Source organism: Rhinopithecus roxellana, chromosome 4 (genome assembly GCF_007565055.1).
Source record: "Rhinopithecus roxellana isolate Shanxi Qingling chromosome 4, ASM756505v1, whole genome shotgun sequence".
Classification (NCBI taxonomy): domain Eukaryota; kingdom Metazoa; phylum Chordata; class Mammalia; order Primates; family Cercopithecidae; genus Rhinopithecus; species Rhinopithecus roxellana.
The window spans coordinates 134,758,131-134,784,380 of NC_044552.1; the positions used below are offsets into that span (position 1 = coordinate 134,758,131).

General features: G+C 36.3%; 1 protein-coding gene across 1 annotated transcript; it reads right to left on the reverse strand.

Annotated features, from left to right (window-relative positions):
* Positions 1 to 10,234: 10,234 nt before the first annotated feature.
* On the reverse strand, positions 10,235 to 23,792 carry NMBR (neuromedin B receptor). Its single transcript, XM_010354964.2, is given in 4 exon segments — positions 10,235 to 10,636; positions 13,462 to 13,727; positions 13,730 to 13,809; positions 23,371 to 23,792. Coding segments are annotated over 4 exon segments (1,170 nt in total).
* Between the last annotated feature and the right edge of the window lie 2,458 nt (positions 23,793 to 26,250).

Here is a 26,250-nt window from a genome sequence, read left to right on the forward strand (position 1 = left end):
TTAGAACAACGGCTCCATTCTTTGGCAAACTGTTCTCATGCATACTTTAGAAATCTAATTGGCATAATATGGTTGAGACTATAACATTAATGCTCTAAATAATTCTAGGATAGGATGGTATGTCACTGAATCAAAATACAACTGAATTTTTAAATTTGAAAAACTTGTGTTCAATAAAAGAAAATTATTCTATTTTATTTTTAATTTTTGTGGGTATATATTAGGAGTATATATTTATGGGATACATGAGATAGTATGATATAATCATACAATGCTTAATAATCACATCAGGGTATATATGGTGTCTATCACCTCAAGCATTTATCCTTTCTTTGTTTTACAAACAATCTGATTATACTCTTTTAGTCATTTTTAAATGTACAATAAGTTATCATTGGCTGTAGTCACCCTCTAATGCTCTCAAATAACAGATCTCTTTCATTCTAATTTTATTTTGTACCTATTAACCATCCTCACTTCCCCTTCCCCTTCCACTACCCTTCCCAGTCTCTGGTAACCAACTATTCTACTCTCTAACTCCATGAGTTCAAATATTTTAACTTTTAACTCCCACAGAAAAGTGAGAACATGTGAAGTTTGTCTTTCTGTGTGCGACTTATTTCATGGAACCTAATGACCTCCAGTTCCACCCATGTTGTTAGAAATGACAGAATTTCATTCTTTTGTAAGTCTGAATAGTACTCCATTGTATACATATACCACATTTTGTTTATCCATTTCATCTGTTGATGGACACTTAGGTTGCTTCCAAATCTTAGTTGTTGTGAACAGTGCTGCAATAAACATGACAGAGTAGATATCTCTTCAACATACTGATTGTCTTTCTTTAGGGTATCTACCAAGAAGTGTGATTGCTGGATCATATGGTAGCTCTAGTTTTAGTTTTTTGAGGACTCTCCAAACTATTTTCCATACTAGTTGTGCTAATTTACATTCCCACCAACAGTGTACCAGGGTTCCCTTTTCTCCACATTCTTGTCAGCATTTGCCTGTCTTTTGAATATAAGCTATTTTAACTGGGGTGAGATGATACCTCATTGCAGTTTCGATTTACATTTCTCTGATGATCATTGATGTTGAGCACCTTTTCATATGCCTGTTTGCCATTTGTATGTCTTCTTTTGAGAAATGTCTATTCATATCTTTTGCTCATTTTTAATCAGATTTCTATTTTTTTTCCTCTGGAGTTGTTTGAGCTTCTTATATATTCTGGTTATTAATATCTTGTCAGATGAGTAGTTTGCAAATATTTTCTCCTATTCTGTGGGCTGCCTCTTCATTTTGTGGATTGTATTCTTTGCTGTGCAGAAGCTTTTTAACTTTATATGATACCAGTTTGTCCACTTTTGCTTTGGTTGCTTGTGCTTGTGGGGTATTACTCAAGAAATCTTTGCCCAATCCAATGTCCTAGAGTTTCTCCAATATTTTCTTGTAGTAGTTACATAGTTTGAGGTCTTACATTTAAGTCTGTAACCCATTTTTATTTGGTATTTTTATATGATGAGAGATATTTGATTTTTATATACAGTGAGAATCTAGTTTCATTCTTCTGCATATGGATATTCAGCTTTCCCATCACCATTTATTGAAGATTATATTGCTGAGAGCTTTCTTACACTTTTTTTGCTTGAAGAATCTAACAGAACACCACACATGAAAAGCAAATAGATAGATTTCTAACACCCAGCAGAAAACTAGAAGTTTTAAGATGCCCATGTTTCTCAATTAAATTTTATCAGCATACGAAAAAAAATTTGAAGATTCTTATGCTTGTTTTTTTCATATTTGATTATCTACAATACCAAAATACCTCAAATGTTTACAAGTTTCCCCTTTAAATAGTTCTGTTAAGTATCATTAAATATTTTGTAAAATACATTTTAGGTTCCTAAGTGGGTTAAATTTACATTATTCATCCACCATGAGGAATAATGAGTAATTATTATCTCATTCTTGCCCAAAAGGAGAGTTAGCTCCCAGAAATGAAATCTTGGTTAAGTTTTGCTGTATACCATTTCCAACACAAATTGCCCACCACAGAATAAAACTTGGCTCTGTATGTAAGAACATGTCCTGTTTGAAATTTCAGTAAGATAAAACATATAGGGGGAAAAAAGTGGAGCACGTGGAATAACTTGGCAAAATTATTTAGAAAATGAAATGTTATAAAATGCAATGTATACGTAATGTTTTCTCTAATGATCATTTAAAGATGCGGTTACAACAAGACATTCTTTTGCTCTCTTCTTTTTATTCTCTTATGGCTTTACAAAAATGACTTTCTACACGAAACCTGACCTATTTGCTCACACCTTTTCTACTTGTTTTGAAAAAGTCTAAGAAAAAAAAAATATATATATATATATATTTGTGTATGTATAAATTTACTCAAAGTTGAAATACACATGCTTACTTTTTCTTAAGAGAAGCCTAATGGTTGGAACATTTCATTTCTCAGAAACTTTGTGTAAATATTTTCTGAGTGAGCAATGAAGCCAGTAATAAAATATTAATACATGGAAATATATACTTACTCAAAATGTAAATTTAACCCACTTAAAGCTGTATAGGATTCTATAAACATTTAAAACTTGCTCTAACAAGCGAATAGTCAAATGAAATATTTTTCAATATCCAAAACATTCCATTAATTTTTATTCTCTTCCTCCTTTTTTAATATAGCATGTGCAAAAGGAAGAAAGAAATTTAGGAGCAAAAACTATGCTCCCACCTTTTTACATATGAAATTTATTTTTATAAAGATATTCACATGACCCAGAATTTAAGTTGCTATCTTTCCTTAGGAAAGACAAAGGCAAACTGAGAGAACCATTCTTTTTTGTCCTCCATTGTCAGGGAACCTCTGTATTTCAGTGAGGAAAATGTTGACATGCATACTCCTGTGTTTCAATGAATTACCTAAATTCCAGTCTCCTGAAAGTATTGACTATAGATAAAATATATGAATTTAAAATCAAACAGATAAGAGTTCAACAGCAAGTTCTTCTTCCTTATCTGCCTCAAACACAGGATGGAAACCAGAATAGCTTCTGTCTTATAAGCTATTATGATGCGTCACTATAAAAGAAAATAGCACAGGGTCTGCTACACAGGACACGTTTAATCAATGTTTATTATTACTTTGTTACATGAGGGACAATAACTTCAAAATATAATGATAAATGCTATATTCACTGAATACTTACTTCAGACATTGGGTAAGTACCTTACATCTGTTACATAATTTAATTCTACAATGTTATTAATCCATTTTACAAATGCCATGATTCACAGGTAGCAGTCTCTGATTCGAAGTATTCCAAGATTTTAATTTGGAAATTAAAACCACAATGAGATACCATCTCACACCAGTTAGAATGGCAATCATTAAAAAATCAGGAAACAACAGGTGCTGGAGAGGTTGTGGAGAAATAGGAACACTCTTACACTGTTGGTGGGACTGTAAACTAGCTCAACCATTGTGGAAAACAGTGTGGCAATTCCTCAAGGATCTAGAACTAGAAATACCATTTGACCCAGCCATCCATTACTGGGTATATACCCAAAGGATTATAAATCATGCTGCTATAAAGACACATGCACACGTACGTTTATTGCAGCACTGTTCACAATAGCAAAGACTTGGAATCAACCGAAATGTCCATCAGTAATAGACTGGATTAAGAAAACGTGGCACATATACACCATGGAATACTATGCAGCCATAAAAAATGATGAGTTCGTGTCCTTTGTAGGGACATGGATGCAGCTGGAAACCATCATTCTCAGCAAACTATTGCAAGAACAGAAAACCAGATACTGCATGTTCTCACTCATAGGTGTGAATTGAACAATGAGATCACTTGGACACAGGAAGCGGAACATCACACACCCGGACCTATTGTGGGGAGGGGAGAGGGGGAGAGATAGGACTGGGAGATATACCTAATGTAAATGATGAGTTAATGGGTGCAGCACACCAACATGGCACATGTATACATATGTAACAAACCTGCACGTTGTGCACATGTACCCTAGAACTTAAAGTATAATAATAATTTTAAAAAATTATTCCAAGGATCCCTTTTTTTTTTTTTTTTTGTATTTTTTAACAACTCCTGGTTTAAAGAGGAGATTCACATGAAAGGGCATATATATCTTGCATCTACATTAAAAATAATATTTTATGGATATTTATCTTTGTTATGGCAGATATCACCACATTAGACATGTTTTCTGAAATATTTTCTTGAATATTACTAGATTGAGTTACAAAAATCAATAAATTAATTACATTTTTCAAAAGGTTATTTCAATGTATATATGCTTATTTTAACAGATGTTTAGCATTTTTGTTCTACTTCTGACTAATAGGCATCATCAGTTTGATTTACTTCTGTAGTGTGATTTCTTAAATAAATGTGAGATTTATTTCTTTTAATATTATTATTATTATTAGTTTTGAGACAGAATCTCACTCTGTTGCCAGGCTGGAGTGCAGTGGTGCGATCTCAGCTCACTGTGACCTCCAACTCTGGGATCAAGCGATTCCCCTGCCTCCGCCTCCCAAGTAGCTGGGACTATATTTGTGCACCACCACGCTGGGCTAATTTTTTTTTATTTATTTATTTTTTTTTTTTTGTATTTTTGTAGAGACAGGGTTTCACTATGTTGGCCAGGATGGTCTCGATCTTCTGACCTCGTGATTTGCCCATCTCAGCCTCCCAAAGTGCTGGGACTACAGGTGTGAGCCACCACATCCAAATATTATGATTTGATAATAAGAACAATGAAATCTTCAAATACCCAGAAACAAATATAAATATTTATAAAAATAAAAGTATAAAACAAGTGTATACAAATATATGTAAAATTCAACAAATGCAGAAGTTTAAAATCTAATTTTAATATGAACTCAACATCATACTGTGTGTGTGTGGGTATGTGATAGTTTTCAGAGCAAAGGACTAATGATATGGTTTGACTGTGTCCCACCCAAATCTCATCTAGAATTCCCATGTGTTGTGGGAGGTACACGGTGACAGGAAATGAATCATGAGGGCAGGCCTTTTCCATGCTGTTCACATGATAGTGAATAAGTCTCATGACATCCGATGGTTTCATAAGGGGGAATTTCCCTGCACAAGCTCTCTTCTTTTGTCTGCCACCATTTGAGACATGCCTTTTACCTTCCACATGATTGTGAGGACGCACCAGCGAATGGAATTATAAGTCCATTAAACCTCTTTCCTTTGCAAATTGACCAATCTTGAGTATTTCTTTATCAGCAGTGTGAAAATGGATTAATACAGTAAATTGGTACCAGTTGAGTGGGGTAGTGCTGAAAAGACACCTGAAAATGTGGAAGTGTCTTTGGAACTGGGTAACAGGCAGAGGCTGGAATAGTTTGGAGGGCTCAGAAGAAAACAGGGAAATGTGGGAAAGTTTGAAGCTCCCTAGAGACTTGCTGAATGGCTTTGACAAAAATGCTGATCATGATATATAGGAACAATGAAATCCAGGCTGAGGTGGTCTCAGATGGAGATAAGGAACTAGTTGGGAACTGGAGCAAAGGTGACTCTTGTTATGTTTTAGCAAAGAGATCGGTGGCATTTTGCCCCTGCCCTAGAGATTTGTGGAACTTTGAATTTGAGAGAGATGATTTAGGGTATCTGGTGGAAGAAATTTCTAAGCAGCAAAACATTCAAGAGGTGACTTGGGTGCTGTTAAAGGCATTCAGTTTTTTTTTTTTTTTTTTTTTTTTTTTTTTTTTTTTTTTTTGAGACGGAGTCTCGCTCTGCCGCCCAGGCTGGAGTGCAGTGGCCGGATCTCAGCTCACTGCAAGCTCCGCCTCCTGGGTTTTACGCCATTCTCCTGCCTCAGCCTCCCGACTAGCTGGGACTACAGGCCCCCGCCACCTCGCCCGGCTAGTTTTTTGTATTTTTTAGTAGAGACGGTGTTTCACCGTGTTCGCCAGGATGGTCTCGATCTCCTGACCTCGTGATCCGCCCGTCTCGGCCTCCCAAAGTGCTGGGATTACAAGGGCATTCAGTTTTAAAAGGGAAACAGAGCATAAACGTTTGGAAAATATGCAGCCTGACAATGTGATAGAACAGAAATTCCCATTTTCTGAGGAGAAATTCAAGCTGGCAGCAGAAATTTGCATAGGTAACAAGGAGCCGGATGTTAGTCACCAAGACAATGGGCAAAATGTTCCCAGGGCATATTAGAGACCTTTGTGGCAGCCCCTCCCATCACAAGCCAGAGGCTTAGGAAGAAAAAATGGTTTTGTGGGCCAGGCCCAGGGTCCCTCTGCTGTGTACAGTCTAGAGACTTGGTGCCCTGCATCCTAGATGCTCCAGCCATGACTAAAAGGGGCCAAAGTACAGTTCAGACTATTGCTTCAGAGGGTGGGAGCCTAAAGCCTTGGCAGCTTCCACGTCATGTTGAGCCTGCAGATGCACAGAAGTCAAGAACTGAGGTTTGGGAACCTCTGCCTAGACTTCAGAGGAGGTATGGATATGCCTGGATGCCCAGGCAAAAATTTGCTGCAGGGGTGAGACCCTCATGGAGAACTTCTGCTAGGGCAGTGCAGAAGGGAAAAGTGGAGTCAGAGCCCCACACAGAGTCCCTACTTGAGCACCACCTAGTGGAGCTGTGAGAAGAGGGCCACCATCCTCCAGACTCCAGAATGGTAGATCTACCAACAGCTTGCAACATGCTCCTGGAAAAGCCACAGATAGTCAACACCAGCCCATGAAAGCAGCCAGTAGAGGGCTATACTCTGCAAAGCCACAGAGGCAGAGCTGCCCAAGGCTGTGGGCGCACACCTCTGACATCAGCATGACCTGGATAGGAGACATGGAGTCAAAAGGGATCATCTTGGAGCTTTAAGTTTTGACTGCTCTAAGTTTTGACTGCTCTGCTGGATTTTGGACTTGCATGGGGTATGTAGCCCACCACTTTGTTTTGGTCAATTTCTCCCATCTGGAATAGCTATATTTACCCAATGCCTGTCTCCCCACTGTATCCAAGAAGTAACTAACTTACTTTTCATTTTACAGGCTCATAGGCAGAAGGCACTCCTCTTGTCTCTGATGAGACTTTGGGCTGTGGACTTTTGAGTTAATGCTGAAATGAGTTAAGATTCTGGGGGACTGTTGGGAAGACATGATTGGTTTTGAAATGTGAGGACATGAGATTTGGGAGGGCCTGGGGCAGAATGATATGGTTTGGCTGTGTCCCCACCGAAATCTCATCTTGAATTCCCACATGCCGTGGGAGGGACCTGGTGGGAAGTAATTGAATCTTGAGGGCAGGTCTTTCCCATGCTGTTCTCATGGTAGTGAATAAGTGTCATGAGACCTGTTGGTTTTATAAGGGGGAGTTTCCCTGCATGAGTTCTCTTCTCATCTGCCACTATGTGAGATGTGTCTTTCACTTTACATGTGATTGTGAGGCATCCCCAGCTATGTGGAATTCTCAGTCCATTAAACCTCTTTCTTTTATAAATTGTCCAGTCTCAGATATATCTTTATCAGCAGTGTGAAAATAGACTAATACAACTAATATGCAGAATCTATAAGGAACTTAAACAAATCAATAAAAAAAAAAAATAACCCCATTAAAAAAGTGGGCAAAGACATGAACAGACATTTATCAAAAGAAGACATACAGGCAACCAACAAACATGAGCAAATGTTCAATGTCACTAATCATCAGAGAGAGGCAAATCAAAACCATAATGAGATACCATCTCACACCAGTCATAATGGCTGTTATTTAAAAAGTCAGAACATAATATGTCAGAGATGTTGCAAAGAAAGGAAACACTTATAGACTATTGTTGGGAATGCAAATTAGTTCAGCCACTATGGAAAGAAGTTTACAGATTTCCCAAAGAACTGAAAATAAAATTGCTACTTGACACTGTAATCGTATTACTAGGAATATAGCTAAAGGAAAATACATTGTTCTAACAAAAAGATACTTGCAATCATACGTTTATCACAACAATGTTCACAATAACAAAGACATAGAATCAACCCAGGTACCCATCAAGGGTGGACTAATGACAATGTGGTGCATATATACCATACAATACTACATAGCCATGATAAAAGAATGAAATAACATCCTTTTGTAGCAACATGGATGCAACTGGGGCCATTATCTTAAGCAAATTAATGCAGAAACAGAAAAACAAATAATTCATGTTCTCACTTACAAGTGGGAACTCAACACTGGGTACACACAAACACAACCATGGGAAAAACAGACACTGGGGACTCCAACAGTGGGGATGGAGGTGGACAAGGGTTGAAAACTACCCAATGGGTACTATGTTCACTACTCGGGTGATGACATCATTATGAGCCCAAAGCCAGAATTATGCAATATACTAATGTAATAAGCCTACACACATACCCTCTGAATCTAAAATTTTTAAAAAGTAATAATTTGCACAGATAATCCTCTACCTGCTTACTTTGTTAACAGAGCTACTAAGTGTTGACTGGATCTCCAAAAACAAAAGTTCCATATTTTTAAGTTATTTAATATCTCTGAACCTCAATTTCCTAATCTATAGAGATAATAACAAGACCTTCTTCAGAGGTAAATTTACAATGAAATTAACAAAGCCCAAATTCAGGGGTCTGACAATGTGTTCACATGATCTGTTGTTTCTGCAAAATTTTCAAAATCGTGTACTCTTTCAAATAAAAATACCTTACCCAAAGTTGCATAACTTCATACCTTGCCAAAATTAGATCCTTCTCTTGTTCACCTCAGTGATTATATTGATGACTAAATTAAATAGTACATGTAAAGCTTTAGGACTATGCCTATAACATAGAAAACACTTGATAAGTGTTCACTATCATTATTATTATCAAATATTTTAATTTGTATTTATTCTAATTGTTACATACAATTAAATATGTTATAACTTAAATAGCATGAGTTGTGGGTGTTTAAGGAAAAGCTTAGTGTACTAATAGAGTCTTCCCAATTCTGGAAAAAGAAATAGTATGAAATATATTTAAACGTTAGATTTATTGATACATGCTTTTAAAATGGTAGTTTTTAAAATGTAATCAATACATTTGCATTTTCCTAAAAAAAAAAAAGACATTCATTCAGAGAAAACTATGGTATCATGCAGGAAAAGCAGAAAAAAACTGCCTAAGTGTGATCCCACATACTTGTCAGTTGGATATTGCAAGAGAGGATGAGTAAATGGTTGAACTCACCGGAATTACACAAATCTTATCACATCTATACAAAATCGTCCAAATATTCAATGATTTAGCAATAAACTAAGATGGCCATGCAAACTTGTGAGTTGTAGTTTTGCAATTTGGGAACATATGATACCTATTTTATATTCATAATGTAAATCATATTCATATCATACCTATTTTACATTCATAATGTAAATCATATTCATATCATACCTATTTTATAATTCATAATATTAATTTCATTATATCTGTTAATCACATACAAGTTACAGACATGAATTATTTCTATAAATTATGATTAATCACAGAATCACAATAAATGCTGATGTGATTAAGCTCCACCTTCGAATTTTTTATTTTCTTCAAATGAAGGATGTGTGTGGGTGTGTGCGTACATATATGCATATATATATACACACACACACATACATGCAATAGTTGTGAATTGAATGAAATTGACCAGGACAATCTGACTTGTATTTCAAATAATAGGAGTTTGAATATTACCTTCACTGAATCATTGAGTCAATATAGAAATTTATTTCATGTTTTGAGATAAAATGAAACCTAAGAGAAATATGCTAGAATTGGCTTTAGCAACAGCCTAAATACTAAAGCAATGTTAAATTATACATATTGCATTGGTTTGGGGATCATTTTTAATGTGAAATACATATAATGTACATGTGTGTATGTGTGTGCAAATACATATATACACACACATATATGTATTATATGTAGTAATTTAAAGTCTTTTCTCATATTCTAATGATTAGGAAATGAAAAGAGAAAAAAATAAAGTCTAGTGTAGAGAAAAAATGTCTTGCATTTTCTGAGTCAATCATGCAATTGCCTAATAAATTGGCTAAGCAACAGCAAGAATGGGATCATTATTTAGTTCTGATCTGCTGAACAAGAATTTTAACAGTTACTAAGTTCTCTCCAGGTAGTGAGTTGAATGGCCAAAATCACAGTGCCATTTCCTGTTTCATGCTGTGCCCATTTAGTAAAACAGAATTGGTCACCATGTTCTTAGCATTGCTTTTCAGAGATGTCATATGCACCGCTGAAGAGCTGAGTAGGTAGCTGATTCCCCTCTCTTGATAGGACTTCCTCCCACAGCAGAGTTGGCTGTTGAAATGCCTCCTGAAGCTTTCACTGAGTAGGTAAAGAGCAAATGGGTTGACACAAGAACTGCAAAAACTGAGAACCCGGACAACTAAGGTGACAATCATGTGGCCTAGAGATGGATCAATCTCATTATAGTTGAAAGACCGATACATGTAAAGGATGTGGTTTGGGAACCAACAGAAGATGAAGCAGCCCACAAAGACAAGCACAATTTTAGCCAGGCGTTTCCGTGTTTCCATCTGCAAATATAAGAAATTAATCCCATTGGTTAAAATGAAAATGGAACCAGCCACATCCCAACTTTATCAAGTCGGGAAAGAGCAAAATTTACAGTATGATAATACATCCGAAATACATAAATTATTTATTTTCCTCACCAAAGTGATGATGGATTTTAACAGTTTGAGAAAGTTTATTTTGGTCACTACATTATTTGCATTAAAAAATATTTGACAGCTTATACAAAACTAGGTGGTAAGTTAATAAATGCTATGTCTTCATATTATTTATTTATTTTCTTTTTGCTTAATGCCTCATTGTGTGTAACATAAATATAAATGATTTCTGTTTGTATTAAATCCACTAAATTGATAAATCATAGAATATATTCAAGCTTTGGTGTTTTAAAAAAATAAAGGTGTTTTAAATAGGAAATATTGATCTAATGAGGCAGGGCTTGACTTTCCTTTTTTCTTTTTTCTTTTTTTTTTTTTTTTTTTTTTTTTGAGACAGTCTCTCCCTGCCGCCCAGACTGGAGTGCAGTGGAGGGATCTCTGCTCACTGCAAGCTCCACCTCCCGGGTTCAAGCCATTCTGCTGCCTCAGCCTCCGGAGTAGCTGGGACTACAGGCGCCGGCCACCACGCCCAGGTAATTTTTTGTATTTTTAGTAGAGATGAGGTTTCACCGTGTTAGCCAGGATGGTCTCGTTCTCCTGACCTTGTGATCCGCCCGCCTCGGCCTCCCAAAGTGCTGGGATTACAGGTGTGAGCCACCGCGCCCTGCTAGCTTGACTTTTTAAAACTACCACTCCATAGGAAAACAAAACAACAACTTGAGATTTAAACTTCTGACTTACACAAATCAAAAGCATCTGATATAACTGTGAGTCCTGTAAACATTACTGTATTGTCACATTTACAAATAAAAATAAATTTTCCTTCTCCATAAAATTTACATATTATGTTTACTGTTTCTAAGAGGTTATTCAGGAATGTAATAAATAAAACTCAAAGACTGGGCATCAATATTTTTTAATCTAAAAGCAATTTCCTAACATCAGTAGTTCAAGGGGTAGCTTATATATGTCTAATTTGTTTAAATATTTAATTAAGGCAATATGAAGGTGGAATACTGATTTATTGAAAGACATTTGTTGTAGGTATCATAATATTTTCTGAGTGAATACTATTGGTCGTCAACTAGAATATTCCAAAGAAGACTGGAAAGGTTTGGGATTGGAACACATCTAATGGTAGGTAGCAGTACAGGGGTGATGGAGGAAGCAGAGAAAGGTGCAACTGAAGAGGAACCCAGGCCAGGAAGCAGAATGTGATATTCCACATGGATCCCAGGGGCATAAGTTATGCGACCCAACAATCAATCCTAAGAAAGTCAAATGTGAAATTTATCTTTTTAAGCAGTGTCATCCCTTCCAGGTGGAAGATGAGTGCAAGAATGTCACAGTGGTCTATACTTGGAGATTCAAGTGCACAGGCAGGCTGTTAGCATTGAGATTGTTTCTCAGCAGATGTCAAGACCCAGTTGCCCTGCCAGAGTTTATAGGTCCCAATAGGGAAATTCATGAAAACAATGCAGGCAGGCCAAGGCCATTAAAAAATTCAAAAGTGAAGCAAGGGCTGTGTATATGAGAAAAACTCAACTTTAGAAACCAAAAGCAAATACTCAAATACCTAACTGAGATACAAATTGGATCACAGGGCTCAGATAAAACAACTGATTATATAAAATAGAAAGCACAGTGAGCCAATGATCTGAATACGTTGCCTCACTGATGCCAAATATTTAGATAAAGTCTGTGAATTTATCAATGCCTTCAATAATTGGGTGATTTTTTAAGTCTTTAAAGCTGATGTGGATCTTTGATGCTGATGGCCACCAATTCATAAAGGTTACCTTCCATGCAAGAAATCTTTACTAGTTTCTGCTGCTGCTAACATACCCAAGGCCCCAGCCTAATGCTCCATCTATGTTCCAGTAAATTTTAAATGATCTGTGATTCAATTTCTTTGCTTTTAATTTGGAAACAAGCATCAGTAACTACTCTGTACCTGCAAAACTCATTAGAAGTTTTTTTCTAGCGGTACACAAATGTATAACCAGACACTTTTTCTCACAAGAACACTATTTCTATCTCTTTGTGTACTAACACAGTTGATTTTTACCTTAAATTAGTAGTGCATATTCTTGAAGAAAGAAAAAGTACATAAGGTGCATGATGTAATTTTTAAATGAGCATATTATCTTTGTAGGGAAAGTTACAAATTTGAGTTGGGTCACATATTGCTTCAACGCCAGCCCACCTTTGGATTGCACCTTTGGGTTCCTTTTCTGCTACTCCTGCTATTCTCCTCATCTCTCATTCTGACTTACACCCAAATCCCATCCCCAGATCCCAGGCAGTGTCCTATAGTCCTTTCCTGGTGCATCCTTCTTCTATACTCCCTGCCATCCTTAGTGGGTCAATGGGAGAAGAAACAAGAATTAAATTAATGTGTGCTCATATGTGAAATTTTTCTGGTTTATTATGTTGTTTGTTACATAAAACTCTGCGTGTAAAACAGGTCTTTCAATACATTAATTTCTAATGGTGGAATGTCAGGTCTTATCACAGATCCAGATAAATGATAAACTGAACCTAAATGGGCCTTGCAGGGCTCTGATATGACCATATATTAGAGATCCCCATATATCCCTTCTAGTTAAGGCCTGTGAAGGCCCAACTCTGTAATCATCAGTCTAGGATTAAAAACCCACAAAATGAAACAATAAATAGCAGTTACTTGTTCTGACCAGCACACACCAACCCACACCTACCAAGCTTACCTGTTTTTTGGTATGTTCATTGTATTCTCCAGGAAGATTGTGTGCACTCTTAATTAAGGTCTTTGCAATATGATAATAATAAATGCTAATAATAGCAAGTGGTGTGAGGAAATAGACCAAGAAAATGAGCACTGAATGAATCTTTGGATGTAATTCATCTGTTTGAGGGTAGGGGATACATGCTGTGAAGCTGCTATTATCCAAGCTACTGATGCATGCCACTTCTGAAAACACTGCTTCGGGAACTGCCAACAACACAGAGACCACCAGATACCCACGGCCTTCACACAGGTCCACAGCACTGCCCCTGATGTCTGCATGTCCATGGGGTTAACGATGGCTCTGTACCTGGGAAAACGATACATCTCAAGTTATTCCAGAAAGAAAGAAAGGAAAGAGAATAGAGAAAGAAAAGAAAAGAAAGAAAGAGAGAGAGAGAGAGAGAGAAAGAGAGAGAAGAAAGAAAGAAAGAAAGAAAGAAAGAAAGAAAGAAAGAAAGAAAGAAAGAAAGAAAGAAAGAAAGAAAGAAAAAGGAAGAAAGGAAAAGAAGCAAAGAAGGAAAGAAAGGAAGAGAGAAAGAGAAAAGGAAAGGAAAGGAAAGGAAAGGAAAGGAAAGGAAAGGAAAGGAAAGGAAAGGAAAGGAAAGGAAAGGAAAGGAAAGGAAAGGAAAGGAAAGGAAAGGAAAGGAAAGGAAAGGAAAGGAAAGGAAAGGAAAGGAAAGGAAAGGAAAGGAAAGGAAAGGAAAGGAAAGGCAGGGCAGGGAAGGGAAGGGAAAGAGAAGGAAGGAAGGAAGGAAGGAAGGAAGGAAGGAAGGAAGGAAGGAAGGAAGGAAGGAAGGAAGGAAGGAAGGAAGGAAGGAAGGAAGGAAGGTGGGTGAAGAGAAAGACATCCTGCTTAGTAAGAGAGATGCCAACAATATTCTGTCTTTGTAGCTCAAATTTATTTATTCCCTGGTTGCTTAAAAGTATATGTAAGACCTAAGGTTCCTGGTGTCTCTCAGTCTACAAGTCATTCCACTACTTACTAGCACAGAAAACAGGAAGGGAGAGAAAAATATTTTAAATTGGCATTTTCTAAATCCTAGTTATTTCATTTCCAAAATCCTGGACATTTGTTTACCTATTAAATTCTTCTAAATCTATATATGTTACATCTATCATAATGTATTGAATACCAAAATATAAGATGTTCACAAAATAATATTATTCAATCCTTCCTTGATACTTTTCCATAACTTCTGAGTGTGAACCCTTTCACTCTTTTTCTAAGGACATTAATGAATTTTAGAAACTAATCTGGATTGGTCATACTATATTTTGACAAAATAAAATAAATAAAAGACTAATCTAGATTGAGATTTTCTCCATAATCCAATAATAAGGACTGAAAAACTTGAAAGCAGAACAATATTTTGTCTTTATAGCTCAAATTTATATCTTGTCAAAATCCCATAAAGTTATTTTCTCCTCCAACCTAAAATATTAATGGCAATATACCAACAATGTACTAGTGATAAAGGAATCACACTCCAGGACACAGTAAACAATCCAAAACTTTCTGCAGCTAACTCAAACACACATATTGAGTAAGGGAATGATGATGCAAATAATTCAAAATGGTATGTAAAGCTCAATTTTTTTATATTTCTCTTTAAAGTATTTCAAGTGATAATATACTTAGCAAATAAGATGCAGTACCACATGATTTTAGTTAGACAAATCTGAATTATTACCCAATCTCTGATATTTTTTGGAAAATCACATCTATCAAGCACATCTTCACCTTCTTCTTGATTTTAATTTCTAAGATATTCTGTAAGCTTTATTTTCCATCATTTTTTCTGAATTTTAAAATTTTTATCATCTTTTGTTGATATAAGTTCCTATAAGTTTTTTCATGTTTTCAAATTTTTTTATCGTGTCCTATTCCTATTTTATATGTGTACACTCTTGCCATATATCTTTTTTTTTTTTTTTTTTTTTGACAGGGTCTCACTCTGTCACCCAGGCTGGAGTGCAGTTGCCTGATCTCAGCTCACTGCACCCTCCACCTCCCAGATTCAAGCAATCCTCCCACCTTAGCCTCCCAAGTAGCTAGGACTACAGACGTGCCACCAAGCCTTGCTAATTTTTGCATTTTTGTAGAGACGAGGTTTTACTATGCTGCTCAGGCTGGTCTCAAACTCCTCCTGGGCTCAAGTGATCTGCCCACCTAAGACTCCCAAAGTGCTGGGGTTATAGGTATGAGCTACTGCAACCAGCTCTTGCTATGTATCTATAAAACTAATACAGAAATAAGCATTTAATCTCTTTCCAGCCTAGTTCCAGATTTGTTTGTTTGATCTCTTTGTACTGTAATCTCTCCCAATAAATTTGCATTATTATTGACTGACAATTCATATTTAAGAGGAAAGTACCAAAAAACTGATTGCAATTTCTTTTTTCTGTGGAAGAAGACAAGGAAAGGGCAGAGAGGTTATCACTACAAAAAGATCAAGCCTTCTTTCTAGATTATCAAAAACCGTGAAGGGTATTCTGAACTTTCCTGCACATATTTAAAAAGGAGAAGAAAATGTCTCTTCTCTACCTCATATCTAACCACATATACTATTGTAGAGGTACTGTCATAGTTTACCTGGGCTGCTCTAATAAAGTACCATACACTGGGCAGCTTATAAACAACAGAAATTTGTCACAATTCTCAAGACTAGGAAATCTAACATAAAGGCATTGAGAGATTCAGTGTCTGGTGAGAGTCCCCCTTTTTTACATAGATAGATCTTCTTGCTGCTTATTCAAATGGTGGAAAGGTCAAGGGTCTCCTTGGAGTCTTTTATAAGAGTATGAATCCCATTCATGCGGGCCCCACTCTCATGAACTAATCATCTCCCAAAGGCCCACCTCTTAATGCCATCATCTTGGGGGTAGGATTTCAACATATGGATATTGGCCAACATAAACATTCATACCAAACAGGCATTATAACCATAAAAGATATAGAGAAACTTTAAATAGAAATTAAGACAATAAATCTCTCACTTTGATAAGATTGCTAGAAACATATACAGAAATCTTGGTTTAAGGAAAGCAAGAACCTAGCAGAAATGTTGGCCTTTCCAACAAGGAGGATTATGAGCCACCTCCTGCAAGAAAAGGATAGACCCCAATGATAGTCTCTAAATGATACACATTTGAATAAAAGGGCAGAATTGAAAATCCTACAAAAACAGAATTATAGCTGAAAATACTATAAACACTTACCAAAATGTTATTAGTACTGAGACATAGCTTATGAGTGTCGAAGAAAATGTTGTATACCAACTGTGTGTACCTTTGAAACAATTAAAAAGCAGAAATTAAAATGAGATTGTGCAAATTAATGTGGACATGTTTTATCATGCTTCCTTCAAATATTTATAGAAATGTGAGGAAAAGTATTTCTTAGTATAAAAAGTGTTTCACTGTGTATATTAGCATAGCAGGTACGTGTAAAAAGGTACGTTTTCCCTTACAAATGGTCTCAGGAGAATATCCCTAACTGAAAACTAAACACTAGAGAATTTTGATCAAATGGCATATAAAGAGAAAAATAATCACTATTCATGTATTAAACCTCAATAAATAAATAGATTTCTTCATCAATTCTTATTTTGGATCTCGTTTGTAACATCTGTGTAGTTTAAATTTTAATGTAAAGAGATAATTACATTTAATCATGAAACAAAATAAATAATAAAAATGGGATCTTTTTTACCTCTTACAGAGTCATCATAGCATCTCAAAAATCTCCATCTACACTAATCTTTCTAATGACACTACCCAAAATTTCTTTCTTTCTTTCTTTTTTTATTAAACTTTCATTTATCAGGCAAGGAATAGGTCCACAAAAAGTCTGAGTGTAAACTGTATGATAAGAGAAAGGTCTTGCTTACTATTATATCTCTAATACATAACACAATGCCTGGGCTGGCCAATAGAGTCCATAGGGTCTCAATAAATGGTTGAAACTATAGCCTGAGCAACAAGGAGATCCTTATTAGGAGCAATTGTGGTAGGAGTTGTTGGGTATTATGTTGAAGTGGGAATGGTGATGACAAATGGAGACTGAGTCTAATCCAGTGATGCCTAAGATGCATCAATATTCAGAAACACCTAGAGAAGTAAAAATAAATAAATAAATAAATAAAAATTAAAAAAAAAAAAGAGAGAGAGAGAGAGAATATGATTAGGCTTCTCTGTAGACTTACTAATGCAGAGTCCCTAGAATGTGAAGTGTGGGATTCTGCATACTAAGATTTCCAGGTGATTCTGATGATAAGCTGGGTTTAGAAACCATGTTTTAAGAGAGTTGTGTGCAACAGTGAGCATCTTTGCCACAGGCTTCCAGCAAGGCTGTCCAGTGCAATGGGTGCACATTCAGCAACAGAATAGATAGTATCCAGAATCCAGCAGAAATTAAGTATTTGAAGAATCAGATGCCTGCTCTTTAATTATGATATGTCACATCATGAGGAAGACATGAATCTTATTTTGCAAATAAGGAAAACACCACCTTGTGGCCATGAGTTTTGTGCTGTTTTATTATTTTTCTCCAACTAAAACATTTGGATGTAACGGATACATGGTTAGCACCCAGGAACCATAAACCCAAGCCTGATGTAATCCCTCCTTATTTGTAGTGTGCCCCAAAAGTTTCAGATCAAGATAGATGGATAATCTTCAAAAGCTATAAGCAACATATAAATTATGGCAATATTATGAATCTTGTGAGAATTATACAGTGCCTAATTCAGTGTGTGAAATTACTTCTAAGTATAAAAGAAAGAGATAAACTAGAAGTGTTCAAGATCAATGAGTAAAAGATATCTAATTTATTTGAGTATAATAACCTTTATTTAACAATAAGCCCTGTAAATTCAAATTAAAAACTAATAAATTATGTGCAGAAACTACAATGGATTCTGTTTCTATGGTTATATAAAAATAACAACAGAGCATTTGTTATGGAAAGCAATTTTTTTTCTTTTTGAAAAGGCAACTAGAAAGCTCTCAGAAAAACCTATGACTCGCATTTTGTGAAAGTATGGGTCATTTTATATTTTCCAACTTTTCTTTTCCCCACCCTTGATTTCCTCCCTTTTTAGTCCTGTGGTGTGTTGTTTGTATCTTGATTTTTAAGCTGCCTTAAATTCTCCTGTCACAAGTTTGATATGGTTTGGCTCTGTATCCCCACCCAAATCTCACATAGAATTGTAATCCCCAGTGTTGACAGAGGGACCTGATGGGAGGTGACTGGATCATGGGGGCAAATTTCCCTTTTCTGTTCTTGTGGTAGTAAGTGAGTTATCGTGAGATCTGGTTGTTTGAAAGGTTGTAGCACTTCCCCCTTAGCTCTTTCTCTCCTGCTACCATGTGGAGACATGTTTGCTACCCCTTCACCCGTCTGCCATGATTCTAAGTCTCCTGAGGCCTCCCCAGCCATGCCCCCTGTACAGCCTGTGGAACTGTGAGTCAATTAAACCTCTTTTCTTTGTAAGTTACCCAATTTCAGTGTGAGTAATACAAAGTTGAACAAAAATAAATTTAACATAAATAAGTCATCACTCTAGTATTATAGGGTGAATGTGAACTATTCTTTTAAAGAGTTAGAAGCACACTCTTGGTGCCAATCTCACTACCAATTACGAGACTGAGAGGCAAGGGCTATGGAGCAAAGGAGAAAACATCATCTCCAGTCAGGGGCAGCTGGTTAACTTGAACCTGAGCTTCAGTTAGGAATTTTGATGAGAAAGCAGCAAACAGTTAACAGCATGCCCTCCCACCACTAGATGAAGACTGATGGAAAAGTCCTATGAATCCTAGGGAGTGTTAGACCCAGGGCCTGTATCCAATCTATTTCAGTATCTTAACAAATAATTACACTCAATAGAATGTCTGTTTGCATTGATATAATATGCAACTAATATTAATGATTCAAGAATTTATCTACTGACCTAGTTATGGAATAAAATCTGATTATCCTAACCAGCGCACAAAAACTTATGACTTTTTATTAGTAATTATCAATATATTAGAAATTTAATCAGATTTGGTAAAATATTATTTTTGCATTTAATCCAACATTGGCTGTTTGGTATCAGAAAAAAATGTCACCCAATACATTAAACTAATATTAGTTTATTTTTTATAGTTTTTATAATTTGTATTTTAAAATTTAATTTATAAGTGCATTTTGGTTAGCATATAAGAAGCCAGAATAAAGAATTGATATCTAATTTTATATTTGTTAATACATGAAATTATAAAGTTTACAGTTTAGCACTAGGAATCTGTGAGAATTTTTCCTATGAAGGAGAAAGGAAAACTCCATTCCTAAGAGTTATTTGCATTTTAATAATGTGCCATCAGAGGCCAAAAGGTCTTCAAGAATCAAAGAAATAACATTCCAAATTTGGAAATGCAGCTACTCGTAGATAGAGAAGGAGATCACTATAACACCAACCATAAGCAAAATACGGCTTATGGGGTGCCGCCAACCTGATGTCACAGCACACATGTCCCAAAACTCCACGGTGGAAGGTGGGAACGTGTGTGTGTTTGTGTGTATGTATGAAACTGTTAGAAACATCATACAACATAGAATATAGAAATACTTTTAATCAACTACTTTATGTAAGCAAGCAACCAATGTACATTTTCAAAATTGTAAGAAAAATGTCTATCAAGATAACAGTAAAAAATGATAATAAATTAAGATCACCACTATCACCACTTCATACCATGCACTGTCTCTCCTCCAGCCATACTGGTTATGATGATGTGCCTCTGAGGCATGACTGCAGTGGGCACAAATGCTGTTGCCTAGGGATGTGTCTGCTGAAACTCCTTGGAAGAGTATGGAAAGTCAAGGATTAATAATCACAGACACCAGTCGGGCGCGGTGGCTCACACCTGTAATTCCAACACTTTGAGAGGCCCAGGCAGGCAGATTGCTTGAGGTCAGCAGTTCGAGACCAGCCTGGCCAACATGGTGAAACCCTATCTCTACTAAAAATACAAAAATTAGCCAGGCATAATGGTGTGCACCTGTAGTCTCAGCTACTCGGGAGGCTGAGGCAGGAGATTTGCTTGAACCCAGGAGGCAGAGGTTGCAGTGAGCCAAGATCACGCCCCTACACTCCAGCCTGAACGACAGAGCAAGATTCTGTCTCAAAAAAGTAAAATATAATAATAATCACAGATACCAGTGTCATCTGACCACCCTTTGGCCATATCAAACAAAGTGATTTAGGCCTCGAGGTGGATTCAAAATATTTGTGTTTTTCATTTTAGTCTCTGCAATCTAATGATACTGACATCTGACATCAGTGAAGTATAGAATAAGAGGATCCACTTCACATTGGAATATGCTTTCTGAAAACTAATTATCTTCCTGATTTTTACTATGTACTGTGATCTCTATTTTTTAACTCTCTACTGTTACTTTATTAGGCAAAGACACTTAGGCCATGTATGAAGACAGGATATATATACAAATAATTGAATTTATTGTTTAAAGACTCTAATAACAGAGTTTTGTTTATTTGTTTATTATAGGGTTTTTTTGGAACTACTACTTAATTTTGAATTCAGGGCACTTCTTTTATTTTGCAGTTACATTTTATGATGTTTTTTCACTGTAATAAATCTCATGAATCAGCTCCTGTACTCTTTTTTTTTTTTTTATGCTTGGGTGCTTTGTTTTAAACTCAACTTTTAAGTCCGCAGGTAAATAAAATATACTATTAGTAATTTCTTATACCCAGAATTGTAATACTGTGGATTAATGGTGAAGAGTTCAGACTTTAAATGGTGTTCAAACATGTTGGCACCATGATGGTTAGCTGTGTGATCATAAAAATAGTACTGAATTTTTAATCTCAGTTTTCTTAGCTTTAAAGTTCTTAATTTAAAAATAATAGTGCCTATCTCACAGCGTTGTGAGGATTGAAAAATCGCACACACAAAAAATAGCACTGTGTTAAGTACAATTAATCCTACAATTGATTCCACATCCACAAGAAATCATAGCGTTTGGTGAGATGTAGTAAGAGGTTATCAAGTACTAATCAACTACTGATTGCTATGCTCTAGAAGAAAAACAGAAGTGTAGACAATATATAACAAACCATTTCCAACCCATGTTAAGTGAATCATGGAAAATATTGCATAACTTCATCAGCAGTTACTCAGGTTTCCTAGTTTATATTTCCTAAACACACTCATAGACCAACGTAGCCTACAGACCAAGTAGAAGAGGCATCTCACCTTTCCTTATCATTATTACTAAATTATTCATTCTGTATTCACAGAGTATACGACACACAAATGAAACAGAAAAAGTCAGTAAATATATGAGGATTATTATTTTTCTCTGATCTTGGCCAGGGCAAATTTACCTGTGTAAATCGTCATGTGTCACCATGATAATAGATTGTAAAACCTAGTGTGAAATAAACTCCAACCCTGGGTCTTGCTACCAATACCATGTCTTTAAAACGAAAGCATAATGATAGTAATTGAAACTATTGTGGTTGCTAATCATTAAGTTTTATTCTACTCATGAAGTAGGTTTTTTAAACTTTCTAGGTAAAATAAGATTGCATAAAGAGGAGCAGCTAAACTAGTCATGTTTTTGCTTTGGAATTCAGAGAAAACATTTTAAAAGATAATAGAAATGCTGCCACATAAACAAAACTAGGTACATAATTTATACAAAAGGCACCTAAATTTCCAGGAGTGTGGTTTTAAGAAAGTGAATTACTTTCAGTTTCTCAAGTCTCTGTTGAATGTCGTGTTTCCCTCAATGAAGATTAACTCTTCAATGCCAAAGTAGTATTCCAGTATTATTGCAAATACCAGGAAATTCAGATACAGACTCATTTTTCATTAGCAATTGAATATGTAAATTAAAGAGGAGAGTGAATACCAACTTAATTATTCAAGTTAATTGTTTATCTAAATAGCTGCAGTCAGTCCTCCACTCCCACTGAGGGAATTAAACCACAGCTCCATGTAAAGATAGCTAACTTTGCATTTTCCCTCACCCCTATCCAAATATTCCCTTCTGCTTAAATGGACCTGGAGTCAGGAGACTTGGATTTTCCTCCCTTGTCTTCCATTAGAAATTACATTCCCTGGGTCTCAATATGCACATCTGAAAAATGACAAAGTTGAACTAGTTGATCTGCAAAAAAGACACTTCACACCCTTAACATATGTGAAAAGCAGATTTAATATTAAAGATGTATTTTGGGTACCTATCTGTGGGGAAAAAAAAAAAAGTCTCTTAGCTTCGGGTATTAAACAAGAAGAAAGTGATAAGTCATCTGCTTAAAGAATATGTATTAATGTAATTGGTTTTACTTCTACGAAATAGTAAAATTCAGTTAATAACTGTAAGTAAGTTCTCCTCTTACTTGAAAAAAAATCAAAATTAAATATTTCCCTAATATTAAGCAGACATTCTTACCTATTAGATTCTTATTCTATTGCATAAAGGAAAGTACACTCACAAGATTTTAAGCACACACAACAAGCTTCAACAAGATACTCTTTTGCACGTTTTTTCTATAGCTTTTCTATGAAATAATATTCCCTAAGTGTCAGAAGTCAGACTAGGATATGCAATTTTAAATGCAATTTTGTTCTTTAAAACATAGTAATTTTCATGTATTTTTCCAAGCCTCACATCTCAGTCCATTTTAACCCTGTTTACTCTGCTTCCCAGGTACGCACTCTCTCCCTCTCTTCCTCTGGATACCCAACCTTTCCTTGCGTCCTTCTGCCAGTAGGTGCACTCGGGTGAGTCTTCTCTCCCCGCCTCTCTCCACGACTTTTCCAAGCCACCCACAGCTACCTGTGCTCTTACCTGTCGGCGCTGAGGGCAGTGACAGTGAACACGGAAACCCCCACGGAAGTGAGCTGGATGAGCGGGATCAGTTTGCAGCCCACCTTGCCGAACATCCACTCGTCGAAGAAGTAACGCGAAGCGTCCGCCGGGACGCAGGTGAGCAGCAGTAGCAAGTCCCCGGCCGCCAGGTTAGAGATTAAGATGTTGGGGACGCTCCTCATGGCGCTGTTGGTGACGAAGATCTTCACCAGCATGATGTTGCCCAGCAAGCCCACGGTGATGATGAGCAGGTAGAGGGACGGGATCACACAGCGGATCACTAACTCCGCGGTAGTCCCTTCCGAGGCCGGCAGAAAATCCCTTTCCCACCCCTCTGGAACGGAACCGCTCTTGTTCGCGCCGGAGGTCACCGAGAGGTTGGAAAGAGACTTAGAGGGCATGATCTCCTTTCCAGCAGAGTCCGCTGGAGTTTTCACGCACTCCAGTGCCCTGAGTACTGCACGCCCACGATTTGGGTTTAATCGATGTTTCTCCCTTTCGCCCCTGCAAGTTTACTGCCCGCGGGGCACGCGTCACTGCGCCCCGTCCGTAAGCGTTCAGGACCTGGGGAGGGTTCTGTCCACACACTCTGGAGCTTCGCTTCTAGAGGGAGTAAATGGCTCCGGTTAACTCGGAATTTAAATTAAAAAAAAAAAAAAAAAAAGAAAAGAAAAACAGCAAAGCGGTTGCGTCTTTGTTCCGTATTCAGTGGTTTGTTCTCAAGGTTAGCTAGGGGAAAACAGCCTTTCAGGGACAAGGAGCTGTCCCTCGGGGATCAGTAGAAGCACCTGCCCGACTGTTAGCCCAGAGAAGCGGAAGTCGTCCTGGCGCTGTCCAGCGGGCCGCGGCTGAAATCCTGAGAACTAGCGCGGGGCCACCCGTAACCTGCTTTTCCCACAGCTTTGCTCTTGTTTGTGAAGTTCCTGTTGTATTGTGTGGAACCGGAAGGGAGCTCAGTTCTCCGTGTATGTGTGCGTGCCCCTATATACATCCATCCTTACCCACCTCCAAGTGGGAGGAGCCCCAGGCAAGAACTTTGGAATCTCTGAGGATTTAAGGGCTGAGTTGGCAAGTCCCTAATGCCGAAACACAGAATTTAGGGAGAAAAAAAATGAGTGCTAAAGAATAAAGTTCATAAATAAAATCCTCTCGCTACTCTTTTTCTGATCATCTACTTTTCTTACCTAAATGTGAAAATTATTTCCTATAGTTGGTGTAGTATTTTTAAATTTACATTTTATTGAATTATAACATGTATAACGTACACATTTCCTAATCGTTCTGCTTAATCTAACCATCATTCAGAGCCCACAATCTAACCACCATCTCCCAAAATAACCACCATTTGGCTTGTTATTAGATACGTGTGCCTCCTATTGAGGACCGTATAAATTGAATCATTCAGCATATCCTCTTGTGTCTAGGTTCTTTCACTCGACACCATATCTGTGAGATCCACTCATGTTTTCTCAGGTGGAATTTTTCATTACTGTATACTATATCATTTTATAAATATACCACTGTTTGTTTACCTATTCTATATTGATTAACATTTGGGTTCCTTACAATTTTAGCCAATCTGAGTAATGTTTCTATGAACATTCTTTTACATGTGTTCCGGTGCACATTTGAATAAATCCCAGGTGTGGATTAGCCAGGTCATAGAACTTGAGTACGTTCAGCTTTACTGCAAACTGACACTTTTTCAAAATAAATTACTATGTTATTTTTTCTTTGGGAATCTTGCTTGACAATTTTAATTGTCAATTCTATCTATTAAGACAAAATATATGTATGCTTATGCCACTCATAGATATATATTCAAGAAACATCTGATATGCTGTTTTAAATAGGCTGTCCCTAAAACAAAACAGCTTCCCAAATCACCACCATGTGAGTCTAATGTAAACTGATCAGAAACGGTGGCTCAGTTCTGGAGCTAGCTAAATATCACTCTTCATTAGGGAAAACATTTGGCTAGTTCTTTGTTATTAAAGGATAAAATTGAATAATAGCATTGTAACTAGCCAGGGACTACCTATGATGATCTAGCCATAAACTGATAAAATGTGTATATCTGCAACATCATTTATATATTAAGGAACCTTTCCAGATATTGCCCACCAAGAGCACTGTCACCTTATAACTGAATTAGACAAGGTAAACATTTGCATAGTAATCAATTTTGAGTTTTGTGTTTTCTATCTCAAATGAAAGTCATTTTTGTACTTTTCTAGAATTTCACTACCTAAAATAATTCATTATAAAATTAAGATTAGTTAAATAGAATATTCATATATAAATATATTCAAATATATAAATATTCTATTTATAGTTATAAAAATTATGTACATATATAGAGGGAGAGGGAGCGAGAGAAAGAGGGAGAGCAAGGAAATTAATATTACATATAGGCTGAGAAATGTGTCTAGGAATTTTATCTCCAAAGTTATTTGTTTTCTTTTTAACATCCAATCTTCCTATACAAAGTAAATTACTAGAGCAATCTTCTAATTATGAAATGTCTAAAATTCAAACTGCAACTATGCGATTTTAATATATTTTATATAAAATGTATTGAAATCAAAATTACTATATGAATTTTTATATTCTCCTCTGATTGTGCCTGTGTGTTCTTAATCATTTAGATGAGAAAAAAAATGTCTAGTCTAAAAGCTGGATTAATAAATATCCAATTGACAGGCATTGTAGAAATAAGACATCTGGATTGAATTTTCTTCATTTTAACGAAATTTATATGTATTTACTTAAAGATTTGTGTTCATTGTAGTGAAGAATATAATGAATATTTTAATAATATTTATTTTATTGATATTTTATTGAAATGTTATAAAGTTA